Source organism: Heptranchias perlo, chromosome 34, assembly GCF_035084215.1.
Source record: "Heptranchias perlo isolate sHepPer1 chromosome 34, sHepPer1.hap1, whole genome shotgun sequence".
Lineage (NCBI taxonomy): Eukaryota > Metazoa > Chordata > Chondrichthyes > Hexanchiformes > Hexanchidae > Heptranchias > Heptranchias perlo.
This window is the reverse complement of record NC_090358.1, coordinates 13,164,200-13,189,503: the sequence shown is the minus strand read 5'-3', so window position 1 is coordinate 13,189,503 and position 25,304 is coordinate 13,164,200. Positions and strand designations below refer to the sequence as shown.

General features: G+C 39.0%; 1 protein-coding gene across 6 annotated transcripts; it reads right to left on the bottom strand.

The window, feature by feature from the left end:
- Positions 1-983: 983 nt before the first annotated feature.
- Positions 984-25,304, bottom strand: mapk6 (mitogen-activated protein kinase 6). 6 transcript variants are annotated; one of them, XM_067971446.1, is made up of 6 exons: positions 25,204-25,304; positions 14,719-15,945; positions 6,238-6,382; positions 5,677-5,841; positions 4,872-5,073; positions 984-3,531 (listed from the first exon to the last, which is right to left on the bottom strand). In XM_067971446.1, the coding sequence occupies exons 2-6, from the start codon at positions 15,271-15,273 to the stop codon at positions 2,397-2,399; spliced, it is 2,202 nt and encodes a 733-aa protein (XP_067827547.1). In that variant the 5' UTR covers positions 15,274-15,945; positions 25,204-25,304; the 3' UTR covers positions 984-2,396. The 6 variants fall into 6 exon arrangements, with proteins under 6 accessions (XP_067827547.1, XP_067827549.1, XP_067827548.1 ...); XM_067971448.1 differs by lacking the exon at positions 25,204-25,304 and adding an exon at positions 24,791-24,855; XM_067971447.1 differs by lacking the exon at positions 25,204-25,304 and adding an exon at positions 24,673-24,784.

Genomic DNA, 25,304 nt, shown 5'->3' with positions numbered 1-25,304 from the left:
CCACTCAGCCGTGCATACTACACACCTGTGCTACAGATCTTTACAATCAGTATGAAATACTCGAGGATGGCCTCCCCTTTAAGCTGCTACAGGCATTTAAGGCCTGCAGCACCGTGCTATATCCTACCAACAGATGGGCAAACTCTCAAATCAGACAGGTTTCCAATGCGTGCAGCTCATCTACATTATACAAATCACATTCAGCATAATTTCTAGCAGCAGTCAGGCAAATATCCCACTTCACAGAATATCTAGGCTATAATGTTCAGTACATCCACTTTCAAAAGGAAACCGGAATGAGTCATTTGTGGAATTTGATGTTGCAATTTGGTATTCAGGGAAGGACTATTTAACTACTGTTAAAACATCCAGAGATTGAAAATCATGCAAAGTGATGCAGTTAAAATGGGGGTAACAGGCACCCCAAAAATAACTTTTCTAAATGGCTGTTAATCCTCAACAGCAATGTCAGACCAGGGAAGGGGAAAAATATCGCAGGAGCAAAATACACACTCTACAACTTTGTGACACAGTCCATTGCACCAACTTCACTGTACATTTAATGAATTTAGTCAAGTTTTGTTTTGCAATGTATCTCCTTGGTCAAATAGAGTAATTTCTACTGAGCAGAACAAACTGCAAATTGGATTCAAATAGCTGCCCACTAAATGTTAAGTCAAATTCTCCATTCCACCCCATTTCACTTTTGCGAATTGCCCAATATGATTTAAACTTTCATTTTTAGAAGCAGACAGGTTCACAAATATTCAGCTTTCCTTTCACAAGGATAACAGCAGGGTCATCTTTGAGCCTATCAGGAACCTTCTGCTTGTTCTTCATTTCTCAGCTGTGAGCATCACGCACTAGTGGAACCATTTCATCCATTTACAATAAATACCCAACTCAACAAAGGTTTTCTTTAGACTTAAAATTTCTGGGCAGGAATCCCATTGAAATTCAGGTAACACAGCAAGCCACAAGTATTCAGGTTCTGGTTATGTTTATTTGTTCCTTTTTTGGATTTTTTTTGGGGGGGGAGGGAAGAGGGCGAGAACCAGTAATACAGAAACTTAGTATCTAAATTGGTAAATGCAAATAAATTTCCAGAAATAATTCTACATGCTATATTCTGAACCTATGGAAATCATGCTGGCTTGAGAAATTACAAATTTAATAAAAATGTACAATAAAAATAAAGATGAAAATTCAACATTCATCTTACTGTAGTCTATACTTTTAACTTTTACAGTAATGTTTGTAACTCAATTATTTCCATGCAGCGAATTCTAGCCTTATAAGTTTTAACAAATTAAATATAGAATTTAAGACTTCTTGGAGCATTTCCAAAATCAGTTTTGAAATGGATTCTAAATTGTTAAAGGTTTTATTTAATGGGAAGTCAAGCACCACTAAAGTGTACCAATTCCTATATAGATAGTGAATGCTCTTTTCAAAACAAGCCAATTCTAAAGAATGGAAAACGGGGAAAGCATCAGGACAAAGGGATTCTCCTTTTACACAATTAACCATAGTGCTAAACACAAAGTTAGCTTCAAAATGCCTCAAATTCATTTTAAAGTCACAATGAAACTATAAAATTAAAATAAATACAGAAAAAATCTTACATCTGCTAAAATAAATAATGTATCTGAACACTTTTACTATGGAAAATGCATACCAGAAAATTACAAGTACTGACAGCTTTTCAAACTGGGAATAACTGCTCGTACAGTGATGCTGGCTAAATTCACGTGCATGCTGTGAAGCACTGTAGGTGGCTCAAGGTCAGCCACTCATTGCCGTTACCTTGAGGTAGATAACACATGCGTACCATGTTCTGCATTCATTTGCTGGTTTTGCTGGCATCACATGTTTAAGAAACATTTAAGCTATCAGAAAATTTCTAATATAATATACTGCTGGGGAAAACAAATGCACTTTACTGCTTGGACTCAAACTACTTTTAATTTGTTTTCAAATGAAATTTAAAAAAAAAATCTCATGCATGTATATTTCAACTGTGTATTTGCCAAAATGGAAACCATTCCATCTGTAAAACAACTAGACTGTGCTTGGTGGCTTTTTTTTTGTTTCACCAATAAAATGTGTCCACTTGGCTTAGTGCATTTTCTCACCACGGTTTCATAGTCACAATTTTCTGCATTAGTCATTGTTTTTTTTTGCAATGTACATTATTTTAAACTGTGTGCAAATGACGTACAAGTGTACAAAAAATTAAAATACAATGTCAAAATAATTTGACTTGTAAAAATGGTAAACCATTCAAACCAAAAGCACATATTGAAATTACAAAAATAAAAAGATTCCAGACTTAAGAAAACAAGACAAATGCACATAGTAAAGTATACAAAACAAATGTCTGCTGAGTGTTCTATTCAGTTCAAATGTTTCAAGATGCTACTATAGGTCTTATGAGGAATCTGAGGAGACAGTTTTGCAGCCGCAGGTGCTAAAGTGGTCTGAATCGCTCTAGATTTCAGCGGTGAACTAACCGGGTTGTCAAACTGGGGTATACCGATGGACTCCAACTGCTTGCTGAATGGGATCTCTCCATTTCTGCTCATCTCTTTCACACTCTCTTCACTAATTCTTTCCCCCAGTTTCCTGTCACTTGCTGGCTCAGATTCTGCTATTTCTACGTCCTCTTTTTTGTTGAATAACTTGTCTAAGTAACTAGTGAATGTACTTTTTTCTAGCTGTTCATCCTTCCTGCTGTCCCAACAAACTTCTTCATCTAGGTGAATTAGAAAGCTATCATCCCCACCACCACTTCCATCAATTCCAAATTGGCATTCCCATGGATTCTGGCTACGACACTCTAGTTGAGCCAAATTGGCCATCCCCTTCTCCTCCTTCTCCTGACTGACAGACTTGCAATTTGACATTGAGCTTTTTAGGTCCAACTGGGACACTGAACTGTTCAAGTCATTCAGCTTGTCTACATCAGGAGACTCTGGCTGTAAACTAAGCTTGATGGTGCTTGCCATGAAAGAATCAAAGTCAAACTCCCGAATCTTCTCTTTGTCCTTCTCAACAATCTGCTGGGATGCCTCCACTAGAGCTAACTGTGCTTTCACCAGTCCGTTCTTTTCACACTTTGATTTGCCTTTTTTATCTGGCTTCTCTCTGCTCTGCTCTTTCCAGTTAGATAGGTCTATAATAAGTTTAGGCTCATAGTAATGGTTCACTTCACTCTCCCTCCACACCAAGTTATCCAAGTAGGATGGTGAACCCACTTTATAGTTACAGGTGTGGCCACATTCCAGATCACAGTATTTGTTTTCATGGTGATCTGGATGTGGCCAAGAATGTTCGGTGGAAAAGTTCAAGTCAAATGCAGGATCCTCCAAATACTTTTCACGGTCTCCATCTAAATACTTGCGAGGGTCCACTTGCACCTCCTCCTCTTCAGTCATGTCAGACATTGCTCGTGGGTCACGTTGAACATCATCTGCCTCAAAGTTACTGTGCAAAGGCCAGTCATGATCTGACAACTCGCTTTCATGGTATCTGAAACAAACAATTTAAGCAATGTAAATTCTGGAAATCTGACATAATTCCCACATCTTGGATAATTTCAAGATTGAAACATCTTACTGAAATACAATAGCCCATTTTAACTTCAGCAAGTCTTTTACCGGTACATATTGGGCATTTTATTTTATAAATCATCTATGAAAAAACACAAGTTGGGCACTCAGTGGGTTAACATCAGCATCTTTGGTTCTAACCCAGTCTGAACCTAAGGGACACAAGGGTCCTTTCTTGGATAGCTGTTAAAATTAGGAAGCCCCAATTCAGTTGAGCACAGAACTAATTATCCAAGATTAGTTGATCAATTTTAAAACATACATCTCATTCTGAATGGAAATCTTTCTACCAAAACAAGATGGCAAGCCTGGGAAATAGTGTTACCACACTGAAGTACAAGGAGGATGTTTATGACATCTTAATGGAACAGTACAAATCTAGAGTGCACTGAACCCACGTTACATGTGGCAAGAATACTCAAGAGCTACTGAGGGAAAAAAGTGGGAAAAAAACACTCCATAAGAAATTGGGGCAGGAGTAGGACATACGGCCCTTCGAACCTGTTCCGCCATTCAATAAGATCGTGGCTGATCATCTACTTCAACTCCACTTTCCCGCCCTATCCCTCGATTCTCTTAGTGTCCAAAAATCCTATAAAAGGCCAATAAAACTCCTATCTACAACGACGAGTCAGTCTATCTTGTACAGTTACCCAGGGCCTGGGTTACACTACAACATTCATAAGGTTTTGTTGTCTAATTTGTGATAGTACCTTCCAGTTTGAGATTAAACAGTCTAGTATTCAATCACATATTTTTACCCTCTCACTAGTTTTCTTTCTTGAAGTTAATGTCTTCTACCGAAAATCCTCCTTGGAAGGTTCCACCATTATGCCTTAATGATGACTGCAGGTGGCTTTCCAGGCCATTAAAAATTACTTACCAGAAAGAAAGAAAACTTTAGTTAATTAGTACCAAACTTCATTTGAAAGGTGTATGATTCCCTGCCATAAAGGCAGTATGCAAGCATATCCTTTAGTCATAAAAAAGGGGCAACTATATAGTTATAAAAGGAAGGGCAAATACTTTGCAAAGTTGCAGAAAGGTCACCAGGCATGCACTGTAAAACTGCCGAACAATTCTCTACAATAAACAAATAATAAAAGCTCCTGCCTCTCCCTGTTTCGGTTACGCCCAAAAGTAACTCCCTTCTGGTCTAATTATTGAATTAGATTTCTTAAAATCAAAATCTCAGACCAACAGTGCTTTACCAAACACAAGATGAACAGTGTATTAGAAACAATGATGTAAATGTATTACCTGTCCCAGTTGTAAATATGGCTGTGACTCTCATCCATCAGCAAAATGTCATCAACTTCATCCTCAATGTGAAAGGGGTGGGTAGAAGTGGGTTCATCCAATGGGAAGGAATAAATACTCATGTATGGATGCGCCAAGGCCTCCGCTGCTGTCAGTCTGTCCATTGGATTGAAGGTCAAAATTTGTTCCAGAAAATCTAATGCTAGTTTTAAAAGAAAAACATTTTTACAGGAGCCTCAACTTTTCCTTTCACCTACTCTCCAATTCCGCAAGTACCCTTGTCTCGTTATTCTCTTGTCTGCCCAATACTTGAAATGGAAAAATTTGCAGAACTACGGGGAAGGAGCAGGGGAGTGGGACAAATTGGATAGCTTTCAAAGAGCCAGCACAGGCATAATGGGCCGAATGGCCTCCTTCCGTGCTTTATGATTCAAACAGATAATTGCAACATCAATAATTTCCAACACCAGAGAAAGCAGGAAGGAAATCTGTCCCTAAACTCCACTAACTGCACTCTAACCAGATATTACAATGCAGGATCCTGGATTTATCCTTCATGTTAACACTCCCTTATGTTTCTGCCCAGTGGCTCAGCCAAAATTAGGAAACCAGCTGGGGAATTATGGGGAATGATTTCTGGATCATTCTTAAAAATGCAATTCTGGAGCGTTAAGAATTGGTTACATCAAGTTATTTTTTCAATCCACACAGATTACAGACTAAATTAAAATACAAATATCTGAAATAAATTTGAATTACTTCAATGAGAATACAAACTCAGGATAAGAAGTTACATGTAAAGTACCTTCAGAACAGATGCCGGGGAGTAACTGTGGTAACGGGTGGTGTGGTTCTGTCATGTCATTTTGTATATAAACTGGGATGACACCCAGTAGCTCCTGATGGTCCTCTTCATGGATTACAGGGATGGAATTAAGAATCAACTGCATTTGCTCCAGCTCATGAGCACCTAAACAAAGTTTTAAAAAAAAAAGCTTTGAACATCTGAAGGGATAAAATATTAACAAGCAAACCAGAACATTAGTCCCATATGTATAGCAATAATCAAGGCTAATAGAATTGTGCATTGATAACAGTCAAGTCAGCTTTGAATCATTGCATTAACTGCTACAACATGAAATGTCTGGGGTCAGCAAATGCAGTGTTGCATTGAATTCAATACAACAAAAGTTTAAAAGGGATAAAATAAGCGCTTTAGGATAATTTCCACTGAAACACTGATTTTTTAGGAACAAAATAATTACTTAGTTCAAAACATAGTAGTTTAGTGCAAGGTAAATTGCTGTACTAAACTGTACAATAATGCTCTCTCACTTACTCCTCATTAAACTCTAATTATACTGACCTGCAAAAAGTGTTTTCCCAGTCAGCATTTCTGCAAAGATGCAGCCGGCAGCCCACATGTCAATGGCTTTGGTGTAGTTGTTGGGAGAGAGGAGGAGGCGTGGAGATCTGTACCATTTAGTAACCAATCCTTCAGACAGATGGCCCTAGAAAAATAAGATACACATTTTTTTTACCCCTCCAAAGAGCCTTTTACATGCTATATTACTTGAACCGAAAAATAGAATACAATAATCCATGCATGTACCATTTGAACACAATCGGCTGATTTACAGATCTTCTGTATTATCCTCACCTATAAAATACATGAGATAAGACATTCCATGCAGCATTCTGGAACTTAAATGTATGAAGTTTTGAAAACTGCTTACACTTGCAACAGAATACTGGATCTGATCAGAAACTATGCGTCAGATTCACTTGCCTGTCAACAAACAGTCATTTGTGGGTAATATGCTTACGTTATTGGTCTATCACACAAACAAAAAAAGGTCAATTGCCAGCGAGCATCCCATTTTTACCCCACATTGTTGAATAAAAAGCTCAGTGGTGCCAGATTCTTGTTCTAGAAACACTATAACATGAACAGGGCATTCCGATCTTAGAAATATTGTATGTAATTTCCTATCATAATTTGTGCTATAAAAGTTCATTTTTCTGCTAGTTTTCTAGGTAAATCCATTTATAGGTGCATGTGAATACTTGCAATATTCATTGTCAGGGAAACAAAACGCAAGTGACCAGAAAGGTTAATTATGTGCACCACTCTGATGCCACTGCTAAATGTTTATAATTCAGTTTAAAAACACAGTAAGTAGGCTAGGCATATAGCAGAACAAAAAATACAATGCAGCATTAAATGGTTCTATCCTAGTGTTCACTAAGATTTTACACGTAGCCTTTTCCTATTACAAGGAAAATTGTGGTTAATTCTTCAACAAATGTTTTTAATCAGCTTTTAGTGAACATTCGAAGAATATATTCGCTCATGCTGGCTGCAATATTAAATAAGGCCATTATGCAATTTTTCAATGCAAGCCATCAAAACTAAATATGCTTTGTCATGCAACATTAGCATTATGACAACTGATATAAGTTATCTACTACTCATTAAATCCGCATTGTGAAATATTACATCTTTCGCACTGTTCTCTTCAAATTCACCTCCGATTGCATACTTCTGCTAATGCACATCTGCTGCCTAGTTAAAGACCTAAAGGATCCAGCAATATTTGGTCATGCACTCATCAAATCTGGGATGATGCAATGGTTGCCATTCATAAGACTGAGATACTGAAAAGAGTAATACTGTTCCTCCCGTTTTGGTAAGTTTTTACAGCAAGTGTAAACACTGACTTTTGGTCCACTCTTCGAACACGGTATATTTTGCTCCAGTCATCAATTTTCCTGCATTTTCCTCTGCTAAAAATAGCAAACTGAAGAAAATATACCCAAGATATTAGGAACAAAAACCACACCTAACATTGCTGCCCTATTAGGGAGGTTATAGGGCAGGGGGAGGGGGAAAAAAGACTGTTGAAGGCGGGTTGGAGAGCAGTCAAATATGGAACTATCAAGACAGAAGATGGTAGACTGGCAGGAGCTCAATACTGTATCTCAATCAATCACTCATATCATGCATCAAAGCCACTCTACAATTGCCTACTAGTAATTGTAAATATGTACCAGAACATATCTCCCTGTACTTTTCTCTCTCCCAAAACTGCCGAGACATCTGCAAGTAGCGCAAGTGGGTGGTGGGCCTGCTTCCTGACCTTCACCAAAGCCTCTCTTAGTCAATCACTAAGTGATGCAAGGTACTGCATAGACAGGGTCAACAAGGAGATTCTAAAAATTTCCATTTGGCACAGCTCAGGTCAGGAACTGACCACAGTGGAGAATCAAATCAAGACACTCAGGCTTTAGTACTGAGATTCCTGCACCAATGCTCCACCCTGGCTGGTAGGCAGCTATAACCTATGCCTCCAGACTACACCTACCACAAATACCGGGTGTTCTGATCTTGGCTCAAACTTAGCAGAGTGTCTTCGTTCAGTGGGTACAAACACTGTTATTGCTCCAAGCCATACAGAAAAAGGTATAAAGAAAGAACATAAAAAAAACTGCATACGCTGCAAATCAAACAAAAACAGAAATTTCTGGAAACACTCAGCACGTCAGATCAGCAATTCCTGCTTCAAATGAACGTCAGGTGAGGAAAGGGCAGAGCTTGGCTGTGAATAGCAGAATAGCACTCACCATCCAGATTCACACATGATGAATGGCCATTTCAGAGCTACTGGAGGGCCACTGCTTGTGGAACTATATCCTGGCACAAGTTGCTGCCTTCAAGAGAGGAAGGGAGATGTCTGGAGAAAACAAAGGGACCCTTGTACGTGGAATGTTTAGGAAACACATTAGCCACATGGAAAATCTGTGCATTACCAACATTTAATGAAAACTTTACATTCAGGTGCACATTTAAATAGTCACAGCATGTAATTAGGAAACCTAATTAGATGGCATCAAGCATGTAGTAATATGCCAGGAAATACCAAAATATTAAGGTTACAGGTTTGAAACTGGGTGCATTTATCTGGCTTATTTTTGGTGCCAAAATGTTACTGGTGCTTTCAGGAGCAGTTATCAATTTGCAATCAATCTATTTTAAATAGAATCTCAGTAAGTCAAGGAAGCAAGTGAAATATTTGGTTATAATCCGAGTACACTCAACCAGTGGCTCAATGAGGTTATCCAGGAAGTTGTAGGTTTGACTTCCAGCCTGTGCTGTGCTAGCTGCTCACAGCAGGGACAGCAGTCTAAGTGCTACGATTGTAGAGTTAGCCTCCATGCCTCTGGATTAGGCAGAAGGTAAACAAAAATGCCAGGGTTCCCATTCCAGATTGCTATCCAGCAACCCCTGCTGTGACTGCTAGGTAAGGACCGAAGTCAGGCTCAGCGGTGATCTCATTGCTTACTGCCAAGGCTCACGCAAGTAATGGTCACTTGGAGGAGGCATCATTAGGCAATCAGTGCCGATGAGACTGTACCCCATTTGCAGCAAATTGGTGAAAGATAAGTTTAGAAACAAGTTAGTGATTATGGATAGGTGGTAGACTGCACTGTAACAGAATGCCCATTTTGTAGCAAATTAGTGGTAAAAATATTGCAATGATACGTTTTTGGTTACGCAAGTACTTAAACAAGTATTAAACAAGCCGCCAAGTAGAGCAGCTGCCAAATTAATACCAGAGCCCAAAACTTCAAAATCATTCAGGGTCCAGAAGTTCAAAATTTAACTCAGAACTTTGCAACCAAAATGACTCGAAGCATAAGCAAAAATCCCTAACCAATTTTAGCAATATAAAACCTTCCACTACAACAAATAAGCTACTTCATTGGCAGTTCTTAAAATTAAATGTTGTTTCTTAGTGACAGAGTTGGAACACTAGGATTAACAAGTCAACTTCTATATGAAAGTTAAACTGAAGATCACAGACCTACAATGTAGAGGTCTGCTTTCTTTACTCCAAGTAGAAGCTGTTAACTCAGCCTCATGCATGCATTCCACAGCACAAATAACTATGGAGAGATTACTACTACATGGAACCCACAGTGAATCAATCTGGCAAAGCTTCTAATCCACAAAACAGAAGAACTAGTTACATCCATTTCTATAAACTACTAGACAAAAATGGAAAAAACCTACATTTTCTCTACCTTCCTTCTCCTTCAAAAAAATTCAGACCAAGATAAACGAACGTAAACACAGCCAGTCTGAATACATGGGCCAGTCTGCGAAGACCTGGATTAGCAGGCTGCTATTAAATAGAAGTTTGAAATAAAAAACCCTCATTATCTGGCAATTTGTGTTACTCAAAATCACCTGATGAAAAGTATTTGGAATGTAGAAAGTTCTACCTCTCTTCATTCCATCTCTAATATTGATGCCATCTCATCAGAACTGCAATCAAACAATTTTAAAGATCTGCTAACGTGTGCTTCGTGCAAGGCTACACTGTCAGAATCATGTAGAAATCTCCCAGCTTTCTCTTCAAAAATGGTGGCGGCCTTGAAATCATACCGTCCAGTTGCTCCCATGAGACCATAAATCCCTAATGAATCTAGCAAGACTTCAACGGCTCCTTATGCAAAGCCAAGTTAGAGATAAACCAACAGACAGTTTCTGGGCTCCAGACTTCCCTCCCCCATGGGAAATGGCTTGTATTTGTATAGATCAAAAATTAATCACAAATTTGACATTTAGTCACCAGCTGAAGATGTGATAACTCTCAAATATCACCATCCCACAAACACCACTTCTAAAAAAAAACTATTTGCAGCTTTTACAAGAATCAAAAATGTTTAAAAAGAAACAGACATATGCAACTGTAAATCAAAGTGGTCTAACTGGTAATGTGAATGCTGGTTTTGGCATGCGATATTAGTGTTACTTCAGTGCTTACATTCCATTTTTAATGTTTTTCCTACTTCTAAGCATTTATCACAAGATTTTGCGGTGTTTAAGAGGTCATGCAGGTACGCATGAATACAGGTTTTTTAAAAAAAGTGTCTGATGGGTCAGTAAATTTAAGGATTTAGTTAGGTCTCAAGACAATGTCATACTTGAGTTTAATAACAAAAAGGAAAAACTGCAAATGCTGGAAATCAGAAATAACAGAAAAAGCTAGAAATACGCAGGTCAGCCAGGTTATGACATCTTGTTTGTATATGCTCTTAGTTCTGATGAAGGGTACGCACTCAAAATACCATAACTTGATTTTTCTCTACAGATGCTGGCTGACCTGCAGTGTATGTCCAGCATTTTCTGTTGTTACTTCATATTTTTAGTTTGATCGATTTGAAAAGAAAATAAGTCTGATGAGAAAAAGTCCTTTATCCAATTTGGTGAAAATCTGAAAAGGTTTTAAAGTTCAAGAGGGCACGGATGCTCAAGTACTAACTTTTCACAGACACTTGACCTGATGCACTCCCTCAGGGACTGGGTTAAGGAATCATTTGCTAAGTGAAAAGTTGAGCGACCGATTATTTTTTCTGTATGGGACCCATGTCTGACAAGGGGAAAACACAGAAGTTTAATTAAAACCTGGTGAAATATTAAAAATTATGAGTAAACAATGGAGACTTTTTTTTACTTCAAATAGTCTTCCCCCCCACCCCACATCGCTCATCAAGATTAATATATAAAAGCAGTTTCAGAAAACATCACAAATGCAACCGCAAGATGAAACTCATCCTCTAACATTCTGCAAAGAAAACGCTCAATTTAAAAAAAAGAGGCAAACTATAAAACTGAAACCAGACTCGAGGTTATTTACTAAACTACAACGAGCAAGACAAAGTTGATTTGCAAATGTAGAAACAGGAAGATAGTTGAATGAAGTTTAAAGGAGGTCAATATGTAAAATGGCTGACCTAGAAGGAGGATGGTGTCAGAAGCTATGCCAGAAAGTCTGAAGTTACATTTCTGGGAAACTGAACTTCAAAGTAACATTTTATGCAAAAATTTTTGAAAAGTTGAAAGACAATTCCTAATTTAGAAACAGACTTTCTCTGCAGTTGAAAAATAACCACTTGAAGTGGGTGTTGTCTGTGTGCAATCATTTTAATTCCATACCGTGTGGTAGGTGAAAGGGACGAAGATTTAAACCCTCATCAGCAGAGGAAGATACTGGATTTTAAAAAAAACTTTGAATCTACATTGCATGCAACTCAAAACCAGTTACAAGCTAAACTGCACAGCACAATCTAAAATTAAACCCCAAATGATTAAGTACTAAGGCCACAATCCACATCACTGAAGCTTTATGCACCTGCAAAGCCATGCATACAACATATATGCAATAAGCCTTTGCAGCATTTCAGTTATCTGCATTTACCAACATAACACCTAGCATTTTCCTTTCCTCAAAATTAAAAATGCAAGTTATATTTACATAATGAGCACTAGGATGTAATATTTTCTGCATCAACTACACTACAGATTCATAGTGGTATATACATTTTACTATGTGGGAAACTTAACATTTTGCAGGATAACCATGTTATTTCTAGGTGCACATTTCCCTCATTCGACCATTTAGAAGACTTCCAGAATATTTGGTGTTCTGCCCTTTAACATTCACTTAAGTTAAAACTTGGCTCCATAGTTTGCCAACAGCCATTTAGTGTATTGGGATCATTACATTCAGTGCAGTCCTTTTACATTCACTCAAAACGAAGTTTGAGTGCTGAACACCAAGCCCTCGCTAGCTCCTTTAATGCTACATCAGGCACTGAACGAACACAAAATATACGGACCTTCCAGCAGACGTTACATAACTTTAAACCAGCATTTGGCTCAGCACTGAGCTCCTGGCATAGGCTCAAAAATGATTTGTGCACACCCTCCCAGACATACTCCTTAATACTTAATGTCTCCATGCACGCATAAACCCAGAAAACTGGTAGAACAGTTTGGGATCAAAATACCCAACAACATTGAAGTTTATTTTTGTTTTCAGTTTAATAATTGACCAACTGAGACACATCTGGGTAGAAAAACAAACACAAAAAGGTGGTCCTTAAGCATAACGGTGCCAAAGCATCGGGTGTTTCACAAGGAAGTCCAGTTTCATAAAGATTAATACACAAATTTCCATCATCTATTTCAATTAAAAAAGCCTATGCCTTGTACATTCTGAAAGTTATATTCCCATAAGCTTCAATCACAACATGCAAATGTGCCTATGCTACTCAGCCCAACCGCTCATTCTAAGAATATTCTATTTGTTTGGGTCAGTAAGCACAACCCTACTCAAAAGTCAATGCAGTCAACACCAAAATCAAAACTGTGCAATCATTTAAGACTCATAACAGATTTCCCCAAACTCTATCCACTATAGCTGAAAGAGACCATGCTGTCAGACTAAAGATTTTATTGCTATCAGGATGGCTTATATTTCTTATGCAGTATTCACTGTAGGGATCCGCTGCTCCCTGATAAAATGTATTGCACGAACACAAGCAGCCAGATCTTTTATTTGCATACATGGAACAGAGGCTAACCTTGTGACAGATGTCAACAGTCTAGTGTCTTAATTTCCAAAGGGACTAACAAAATGGGATACCAGCAAGGTCATTCCACCTCAATATTATTATTGCGCACTACCCCCATCACATGCTGCCATCATAAAACGATGCCAGAATGTAATCCATGAGTTACATCCTGGAAGAGGCTCGTGCGCCCTGTTCAATGAAAAAGAAAACCTGCTAACACCATCCAGGCTCACACATTAGGGACAATTTTTTAAAATTACATGAAGCAAAAAATAAATAAAATCCTGCCTTTTCAGTGATTTTGGTTATTTCTGCTTACAATATAGAAGTTGTACAAGTGACAGCAGAAAAAGGACGCCACTCTTCTGAAATCATAGTTGAGGCAGATCTTTCTGCATCTAGTTGATACATGGCAGAGTTTACTGACAGGGCATTGAAGGAGGAAACATATTCTTTTCCCAGCACTGCCATTTTCTTGTTGTCAAATAATAAAATGCATACTAGTCCATACTAAACTACAGTATAGCACTTCAACATTGTTACATTAAAGCTGTGATACAGACCATGGAGGACAAGCTGCCAACTGAAATTTTCAATACTTCAATAGAACCAATACAACTCTCCATTTCTCTGGGATTCGATTTATTTAGTCCTCCTCACTTATGGGATACATTCTGCATTCAAGTGCACACTACTGAATATTGTCTAGCAAAAAGGTCCAAGAGACACATTTCACTATATTGCTGTTCTGCTAACAGTGTCATACGGCAGGTGTTGCATTCATAAAAACACAGGCTTAAAAAATCCACCACAAATACTATTTAACATACCACTTTATGGACCTGAATATTTCTGAGCAAAGAAACAACTTCACTCCCTCACCACCATACCTACCCCGCCATGTAAATATTTCAATGAAGCCTCAGAAAATATACAGTGTTTTTCAGTTTTAATCTCATGAAATCAATGATGTTTTCCCATAGTATATATAAACTTATTTCTATCTGACAGATAGACAAAATTTTAAAAGCTGAACCTTAAAAGGATGTTCCTTTCCATAATTAGCTGAGCAAAAAAAAACTGCTTTCCTTGTGAAATCCTCCACAAAAACTGATGGTTTCCATAGTAAATAATTTTATTGTACTAATAATGGTTGCAAGAATTGGAATGATTAAATATTGTTAAGACTGCTGTTGTATAGCTAAGAAATTTAGTTTACACAATTGGTCCTTAAACCGCATGAAAATTCTTATTACAAAATGCTAGCATATATGCTCCTCATGGACAAGTGACAATACTCAACCCTCCTTATACTATATTATGCTCTTGCTAAACGTTATTGCAAAACATCTGAACAATAACAGCCAGCACTACTAACAACACAACTACCTTATTTGTTCATGGGTAATAAATTAAAACTTACTTTGTGAGAGTAATGGGGATCCATGATGCGTGCCAGACCAAAATCCCCTATTTTCAGCACCAGATCCTCAGTGTTAATGAAGAGATTAGCCGGTTTGAGATCTCTGTGCAGAACATTAGCTGAATGGATGTATTTTAGCCCACGAAGCAGCTGGTACATGAAGAGCCTAGCATGCTCTTCTGAGAATGGACCCTGTTCCAACAGCTTCGCTAGATCGGTCTCCATGTACTCTTGAACAATGTATACTGAATTCAGTTCTGTGATAGAACCCACATCATCAGACATCGGTATCCCACTCGGGCCCAAAATCTCAAACACTTTCACTATGTTATCATGGTCAAGTCGTCGGATGATTTTGATCTCTCGCAAGGCATGTTTGACACTCTGAGAGTCACTCAGGACAATTTTCTTGACAGCCACTCGCTTGTCACAGTCATTGTCCACAGCAGAGAAAACCAGGCCATTGCCGCCATACCCTAGTGGCTTCAAGTCCATATACCGAGCACCCAAATCAAAACCATGAATGTTCATTAAACTTCCAAACTTTTCTGCCATGTTGATAACCCTCAAGCTTTCCTCTTCTATCAGATGGCCAATCCTATGTCAAAACTAAGCTATTGAAAATCAGCTTCCACAACAAAGAGCTTCCTTAAAGAGCAAGACAACCGTAACCTTTTCTTAACTTCAAGATATTTTCTCTTTGAAATGTGTGCGCCATCTAGCCTAGCTGAACGTGGTCAGCTCTGTTCCCATTTGAATCCCTCCTTTTCAAGAATGAACAGCTCACAGAATAGAAATTCTGGTCTGACCTATGTCAGTAAATGTTATGCTTCTAATTCAAAAAAGGGCATCCCTGCAGACATTAAAAATTAAACTAAAGTTTGATTGCAACGGAATGAACTTCGACAGACAGATGCATCCAAACTACTGTTGTAAACAGGCTAACATTTAACAGGGTGTGTGAGAATACATATATGTGTTATAAACCTCTATTGACATCCTCCTCATAGTGCAGATACATTCAGTGTAAGACTGGTCCTGAGCAGCGTCATTCTACAGTGCTGATGAGCACTTTTTCTTTCCTTTTTCCTTTTAATTATAGTCTGGTCAAGCAATGAACTTGTGGCAGCTTTTCTATCTCTAAAAGATGGCTCCCGTTAATGATCAGGTGGCTCGAGCTCACCGCAGTCACAATCAAAGCTATCATCCATTTTATACTTGGACAACCTATAAAGAAAAAGAAAAAAGAAGTGGTAAGTAACAGATCCAAAGTCTTTGTATCAAACAATTGTAAATATTATACTGAATAGCAGAGTCTGTTTTTTCTCAATATTCCACAGTGATCACTTTTTGGAGGGGAGAAGAAAACAAACCAGCTAATAGTCATGTAGGCTTGTGATTCTCTCGACTTAACGATACGGGATACTGGAGATGTGATGTGGAGACTGCAAGGTATATGATGTGCCAATCAGCTAAATATTTTCTTCTGTGTGAGGTTTGCCTCCCCCCCTCCACCACCAAGCTGCTTTTCTGGCTTTACAACCAACGTAGTCTAAACAGTGACAGGAACCTTCTTAGAATGTTGGCACTGTACTACAAACCAGAGTACAGCAGCCACTTCTATTTAAAGATCTGAGTATTGGATTACAAGCTTTTGGAAATTAGGGAGGGGGTTGAAGAAACGAGGATAAAGGAAAAAGTAACTGAAAAAATTAATCACAGTTACAGTACATATGAAAGTGATCATATGACATTTATTTGATGATCTGATTGAGTGAGCGGGTCGATTTTGAAACTTAAGCTATTCAATTCCAATTTGTAACAGACTAGGGCATATTATGCATCAGTATATTCAGCATAATCTTTCACTACAACTAACATGCATGTTTAATTTAATTTCACGTCAAGATATTTATTATACAGAAGTTGGGAGCAGAAATAGAGTTGAACAGAACAATGCATCCTGTCACACTTGAGCTTGTTCTGCAACATGTTACATTGAAAACAGCTCCAGTTTTATAATTTATCTAATGAAAGTTACATTAAAAATATTTGTAAAATACTTGTGGGAACCCATCTGTGGACAAAGCAAAATCAGTAGATTCACAAAAGATAAGGTTTTAAACTATTTGTGGACAGAACACTAAGAAAATATATCACAAAGGAAACTTTGAAATTTAAGAAATCCATTGATACCACATAATTAGCAAGCAGATTTACACCATTCCTCCAGAATGCCTATCCAGTAACCAAAGATAATACCATTATTATTCTATATGCATTTAGATCTTTACAGCACTAGCTTTAGACATTCGCTATTGGCAGTTTGGTGACAACAGCAAGTTTGAAGAAAAAGGTTTGTTGTGTGATGAAGCAAAAAACAACTACTGGTGCTAGTCCAGTGCTGAAACCAGAATTTCAGCCTAGGCAGCAAGGGAAAGTTTGATATTTAATTACTGCTTATATGATTTTCAAGATGGTTGCCTTGAAGCTTGACTGAATCCCATTCAAATCACAGACCCTCTCTTGTTGTGCAATAACAAGGAATGCTTCTTTTCTTAACCTATTTTAGTTTGAATCAACAAGTAAGGATGTCCAGATTGAACATCATATAGTTGTGTGTAATGTTTGGATAAACAAAATGTCTGAGATCCAGGAGTGTTCTTGCACACCATGTGCACTAATAATCTAAAATAATTCAAGTCATTTTGCAGTTATGACACTTTATTATTCAGGTCAATTTTTTCCCCATTATCAGAGGCATGTAATCCTAATGGAAAAAAAAAACTTAATTGAGTACAAAATAAATCTTTCAGCTCCTGTGGGTTAAATATTAAGCATGGTAAGCACTCCAAATTTACTCAAATCTCCCCTTCTGGATTTAATACATTACAGAACAGATGGTTCTGAAGGGATAAGCAAGTACACATGTCTAAAATTTGCATTTCATTTTTGAACCAAAAATTAGATTTGGAATGAGAGATCCCTTATCCCTACCCTGTGAATGTGCCCATTAAATGAGTTGGGTGCCCATCATATCTGTTTAATGAACTTCCACACACCAAAAAGTATCTTGTATGAATTTCAATCTGATTTCAGGGGTTAAAAAAAAATCAAACTTTGTGAATATCATTGGCTTATTTAATGGTACAAAATAGAATACAATGAAAATTGCATAAATAACACTAGGAAAATATCAGTTACTCTGGAACTCAAAAGACAATTTATGATTCATTTTGTTATCTAAACATTACAGAGATATACGGGCCTGGAGTTTACTCCGTGGGCGCAACCCCAAAGTTAGACCCGAAAATGTGCCCAACATCGCTCCCATTTTGCCGGAGTCAAAAACATCCAGGTTTCCTTCAAATCAAACAGTCGGGACCCAAAGTACCATCGAACCCACATCAGTACATGTCTTCGAGTCTTAACATTTAAATTTCAACTTAATTAACCATCATTCAAGGACATCAGGCAGAGCATATTTAAGAAGAACCTGCAATTGGGAAAGATTGTCAATTGCCATAAAAATGCATTAAAAGAAACAAAAATTGCAGAGCAAGATAATTTTTTTTTAAAAACTGCTCAAAAATTTGCAATGAAAAGACCGGAAAATTATTTCCTTTTCTGCTGCGCCTTAAAATCTGGTCGCAATGTTGAGGCGCCCCTGAACAAGCATTTCTGAGTTGGGGATGTGGCTAGTTTTGTGGGTGGAGATTTGTTGGACAGACGTAAAAGATCAGGGAGACTTGGGCGTATTGGAATTTTGCGCAAAATTCCACGATCTTTTAAGCCACGTAATTTATTTACGCCAATGCTGTGGAAACTCCAGACCCGGATGTTCAATCTGGACATCCTCATTGTTGATTCTAACTAAAACCTTTTAATGCAACTGTAAACTTTTCAGCTATGAATACAAAGAATAAAATGGACCAAACATACAACCCAAGTTCTTTAATTTCCTGCATTTTCATGGCTCCTTGATTGAGTATAATAACTACAGCTGTTCAGGTTAGGTGAAGCTGATTCACTGTGACAACCTGACAAAAATGTAATGGCGTGCTGATGCAACACAGTAAGTGGGAGTATGTGGCTATATGTAAAGCCATCACATTAGCCCATAATGGCAGCGTTCCACCAAATATTTTCCATCTCACAATAAACATTACTTTGAGGGCCCTTCTCCACGTGTTAAATCTTCTATTAGTTATTTCTCATATTTTGCACAGATCAGAACAATTAGAAAAGACATAGTTGCTTCTACGTACCACTTGTGTGCAACACTAGTTTTAAGTTTACAAATAATTGCCCCCTTCCATTCAAAACAATGTAATTTGGCAGGCAGATGTGTATTGGGGTATCAATGTAATGTGCCACACAGAGTGGGAGGATTTATGCTTGCAACTCTGATTCCCATGTTCGGAGTTCCCAATCTCTGCCATGTCGTCAGAGAAGCAGCAACCATATGTTTCTCACAGAAGGGAGAACAGCACGGCCAAAAACCCTTATTGACTAGAGGTTGCTTATTGAGCAACAGCAGCTGTAACATCGGAGGTTACCTGCCCACCTTCTGAGCTGAGACATGAAGTCTAAGAAGACACATACGGGGAGATTTAGGTAAATTCAGAGCACTTACAATGCTTAATATTTAACTCAAAAGTATAATTGAGAAAATAGATACTTTACAAACAAGAGTCCCGCTACCTAGTCTACTGTGCTTAAATGCCCAAATTGGGGCTGGGGAGAAGGGGTCAAAGGGGAGAAAAATCAAGTAAGCATCAGAAGTATGGGATAAATATACAATTTATTCAGATAGTGGAGTTATAGTGGCAGTCCCACACATGTTCCTCCAACCCAGTTACTACAATTAACCCTAAATATTAATATAAAATTAGTTCCAAAGCTAATTAAAACTTTAAACTCTGAAAAATTATTAGGACTTTAATACAAATCTTAGCTTCCTGCTTCAGTTTCCTATTCAGCAGGTATGCATGTGCTGAATGTGGGAGGAAAAGTGGGCAGTGAGTCACCACCTGCACTTAGTGGTAAGGTCTCAACATTAACAGACAAGTCATATTTTTGTAATACTTCACAGTTACATTTAGTCAGAATTATTATTTCAACATAGCACTACAGCAAGTATTTATAATCATGGTTTGGAGTTAAAAACTTGGCACATTTTTTGGAGGGGAGAAAGGGAAGCAGGTAAAATTTCCAATAAGATAGCATAAGCCTTTCAGATATTGGTGAAAATGCACCTCACACAATACAACCAGAACAGTGAAAGCATCCTCAGGGACTTGGTAACAAAAAAATTGAGTTCACCACCATCTTTTCAAGGGCAATTAGGGATGGGCAATAAATGCTGGCCTTGCCAGTGATACCCACATCCCATGAACGAATAAAAAAAAAGTTTACACAATATCCTTTCACCTTTAATGCATGGATTTGAATATCATTCTGTTAGAGGATCTTCACGACGCTCAGGTCTCGTTTTTCATGGAATAAATATATACTCATTGTGAATCGGCCATATTAAAATTACACAAAGAATGAAGAAAATCCAGATGATCAATCATAAGTGACTTATGATGGCCCCTGTGTGCTTCAAATTAACCTACATATTATGTATTCTGTTCATACAACTTTCCTCATACTTGCATCATTTAGAACTTCAATTTCAAAAACTCTTACTGACAAAGTCATGCCAGTACTGCCACAAACAAATATTCAATATAACACATAACATTATATAATACACACCCTACACTTTCACTTTGAACTGTGAATTTTATGAAAAATGTGGTAGCCCATATAATCCCCTGCCCCCCAAAAAAGACATACTTTTGGCTTTGGAACAGTACAAAGTATTCAGTCATGTGCCCTGGCAAGAGTTACAATACAGCATAGATTTATTTTTTGAATTTCCTGTTGTAGCTATACCAGTTTGATTCATGTGACAAAGAAAATTGAAACTAAATTTACTGGAATGAAAAGCTCTTAGTTGCTTCAAATATCTCCATAATTTTTATACTATCCTCTGAAGTGCTCACTTCTGTCACATTTATGGCCGAAAGACAAAACCCACTCATAATATAATTACAATGTGAAATTTCCTATCACAGCACAGTATCTGGCGTCATGAAACTGTGAAGAAAATGTACCATTTGATATAAAAACGTCACAGTCAGAACTTTCATCTCTGGAGACAGAGAAACAGGACTGCTACAGCGATATACTGTGCTTACTCTGTTCTGCCTCCAACTACAATCTTTACAATAAAAAAACCTTCAAAATATTTCATTCAACGTCTGACCAAAAACACCAGGCTGCAAACTTCACACACACTGCCTCCTAGCACATTTAACATGCACTCCTCCAACCCTAAGGAATCTCTACCAGAACTGTACAGGATCACGTACGCACACAACTGGTTACAGACACACAAGAACAAGAGCGATATTCTAATCACACCAGCAACACAATCCCCACGACCATTACCTGTAAATTATGGATGAAGCCTCGCTTGTGTAATAAAATCACGGACTTCTAATAACTCTCCGTGGTTCAGATTTTATCAGAAACTTCAAAAACCCCACTGTTTCGTTCCATATTTAATATTTGAATATCACGTACTGACCACGTTTTCCCCTAGTTGTTAAACACTGACATTTAACATTCAGATAACGCTCATAGGAATTAATCGAAAATAGTTAACTCAAAACGGAAAAACCATTTGGTAATGCAGTTACCTCACCCGGTGTTCTCGGTTCGAAAGTAATTTTCAGTTTGTAAAGAATTACCCTCTCCCGCAAAAAAAATCCCCAGCGGGGATTTGATCACATGACTGACTAACCCAACACACAGTTTCTCTCCATTGAAATGAGATAAAAGGTAATGGCACGGGTAATCTAAACTTAATTATAATCCCGAGAATTGTATCAAAAGGAAATTGAAAGCAGCCAACATTTCCGCGAACATTAGGGAGGACTGCCACTTTTGATCACAACCAAAATAATTAGGTGGATTTAACAAATTAAACGTGCTTCAGAGCAAGCTACTGGAATATACCCGTGTAACAAGACACATCAGAGTCAATGCCTGAAGCGGTCATTTAAACCCGGCACTAGCGTCACAGGGAAATAAGCCGCAACTTTAAAAAAAAACCCACATGAGTCACATGAAAACGAGCCACGTCGCCCTTTGTGGGCAAGACGAATCGTTGACGTCTCATCCCCCCTGGAAATATTACTCACTGACTGGAGGGCTTCAATTCTACCTTATCACACAATAATTGTGCGTATGTAGCGGGGGCATGGTATGCGAATCTAAATCTGGCATCCTCCAACGATGAAAGAAAGCGATTGAATTGAGAAACTTTGATGCATTCAGTACTGTTGCTGGGATGAATTACCAGAGTTACTGCGCAAAGTGCGCTGCAATATCGAAAAGGACGTGGTAACACTGAGATTTTAAAAATCCCGGAAAGTATTCACTTTGATTGCAGTAAAATTCAAGGGGTGCATTAAAGTTTTTAAAAAATGATTGCTTAAAGCCAAGAATCCCATTAAAAGTAACCGGGCTCAAGACCAAATCAAGCCCCTTGTCGGAGCCCACACACCGCGTGTCGCCGTGTTCTTGAACAATAAGAGACAGTAGCCGGGAGCCACGATGCGGCAGACACCTAACGAGGCTCGACAGGTTAGCGCTGTCCGGCTGCGATCACCGCGGCACGGACAATAACCGCTCCCGGTGTTGGCAGCGGGTTTGGGTTATTTAACGCCGGCCGCGTGTCTTATTCCCCCCCTACACTAAATATTAAGGGCATCCGATAAGAACCTGAGCAGGTCGAACACACTCAGATATAAAAAGTCCCGCCCTCGCCGCTTGCCAATAGGCCAGCTCGCGTGGGGAAGCCCCGCCCATCGCCGCGGGCTCTATCTCTGTATGGCCCGCGCGGCTGTCAATCAACGTGACGCGTTCACACCAGCTCAGCGACTCGGGGTTTTTTTTTGGTCCGTCCCCCCCCCCCCCCGCGGTTAAAAAAAAAAGCCGGGCCCCGGGAGCCGCTTCAATGGGAAACTGCCCGCGTCCGGCTGAACAACCGGAGTAAAACATCACCCCCACCCCCCTCCCCTTACCGGGAACGACTGACCGGCGGAAACGTGCCGTCCTTCTCCTCACGATGAGCGAGACAAAAGCCTCCCACCCCGTCAAACAAAGGACACCGCGGCCTAGAGAGAGACTCACCCCGACCCCCCTCACTCAAAATAAAAACACCCCCCCCCGAACCACCGCCCGCTCTCACCGCCCGTACGGTAACTTACTCGGCGTCCCAAAAGCATGAGGGAAGGTACGAGTGCGGCGACGCTGCCCCAGTCCCACCACCGCTTCTCGCTCGCCCTCGCCCGCCCGCCCGCTGCCGCATCCACCGCCGGAGAAGGCGCAGTAACCGAGACCCACCATACAGCGCGCGGCGTCACCGCTACCCGACAGGCGCCGCGCGCCGGCCGGCCGGCGGGAACTTCAAACCCCCCCCCCCCCGGCCACTACTTCATATATATATATATATACACATATATATAGAAAAAGCAGCAGTCAGGGTTCCTCACCCTTAAATCATTCTCGACCCTCAGTCAGGCGTGACATGACATTCTCCCACCCGGAACGGCGCTCTAAGTGCAAATGACAGAACAAGTGCAAATGTGTTAAAGGAACAGCAGCTATTCGGATACAGCCCGCGTCTCTCAGTATCGGAAAGAAAACCCGCAGGTTAATGGACAGCAAAGGTCTTCAGTTTCCATCGGGACCGTAAGCCCTTTTTAAAAAATATATATATACTGACGGATCTAAACATTCGCTGTTTTTCTTTTTGTCCAAGTACATTATGTATCTGCCTCTCGCCTTCTGTGGATGCTGCCAAAACTATTTGGCCTGACCTGCGCAAATGCTCACCAAGGTCTGCTTTATTCTTCACTTAATCTACAAAGTTAACGTTAAAGTCCACTTGGAAGCAACTTTATTATGTACCCACTGCCTATTTCATATAACACGACAAAAATGAGGAAATAACATAGATTACCATAGTAACTACAGATACAATGAAGTGACCAAACAATGAATTAAATGGGGATTGTTTTTGAAGTTGCAGAGTAATTTGACACGGTATACGTAATGCTGCCTGCGGCAGATTGTGCCATTTGCTTTAACCATTGACATCATACAAAGCAGTTGATCTAAAAAAAATGAACTTTAAATCGCACCTTTTAAATGCCAGTATATATGAATAGGTAACCTGTTAGCTCCAAGAGATGTTCCCTTATTTGTTTTATTCCCTTCAGAAATTATTTCTCCTGCTTGTAAGGTGATGTTCCGTTCTGCGGTAGCGAATGAAGTTCTATTTCAATCACTACACGAGATTAAATGTGAAAAAACTTACTATATGAAAGAACTTACTATATGAAAGAGATGTTCCTTGCAATCCAAATTTGTTTTACAGTATAAGCATTTACAACGTTGTGTATATGGCTGCAACAAAGGCAAGCAAAAAAAGTCAGGATATTTTTTGGTCAAACTATTAATTGTAATATGCATTCCGTTAAGTAGCATAACTTCTAATGTTTTGGACTACAAAATGAAAAGGCGTGTTAAACATATGAACAGTATTACCTCTTCAAATTGGCGACACACTGGTTGTACATCACGCCAGTTAACAGCGAACAAATAGTAACAACTCGCTTAAGTCAATTGACTTACGAACGACAAGAGCGGAACTACGTGTAGTCATTATAGTGAGTGCAAATTGAAACACGCAAAATGCAAGTACAATTGCACAAAACTGATAATAGCAATCAGTGTTATTCGAGATAAAGCCGTTGGAAGCCAGAAATCGACGTGTTTCTCAATCACATACTCATAACTTAAAATTGGCACGTTTGTTTTGAAACAGCTTACCATTTTTGGCGTGTTCTATTTAACAAAGTTATCACACAATTGGGCGAAAAGAATCCTCGTTTTCAAGAATCGAACGATCACGAATTCTTTAATTTGGGTACTTTTTCTGCACTCTTACCATAAGTCGAAGCCACTTTATCTGTGAGTAGCGAGTGCCGGCCGAATTTAAATTGCGTTTGCATGCAGTTGTTGCTGGTTTTACAGTATCAGAGGCGGCGCTTGTATCAGTTTCAGTGTCAATGTCATTGTCAGTGTCAACCCTGCAGTGACGCATCGAGCTCGTAAACAGAGACCCAGCCCACATTTCTCCCTATCTTACACAATTACCATTACTTGTAAAACAGACTAGAGAAAATACTTTTTTTTTTCTCTCCTAGGGTTCGTTCTGTAAATTGGAGGAGAAGTGGGGAAAAAAAAATCGAGTTTCATTCCTCCCTCAGAAACACGCTAAAATTGGGCGGAACTGTCCATATAAATATTTATTTCGGTTTTATGGGTCATGTGCAGCAAGTCTGATTATCCACAACTCACCTTACGGAATTGCTTACTGGTCTCCGATCAGCTTTCACGGTGGGAGGTGGGGAAACTTCTCGTTTCTTCTCTAAGTTGTGTGGAGTTGTAAAGCAAGATAT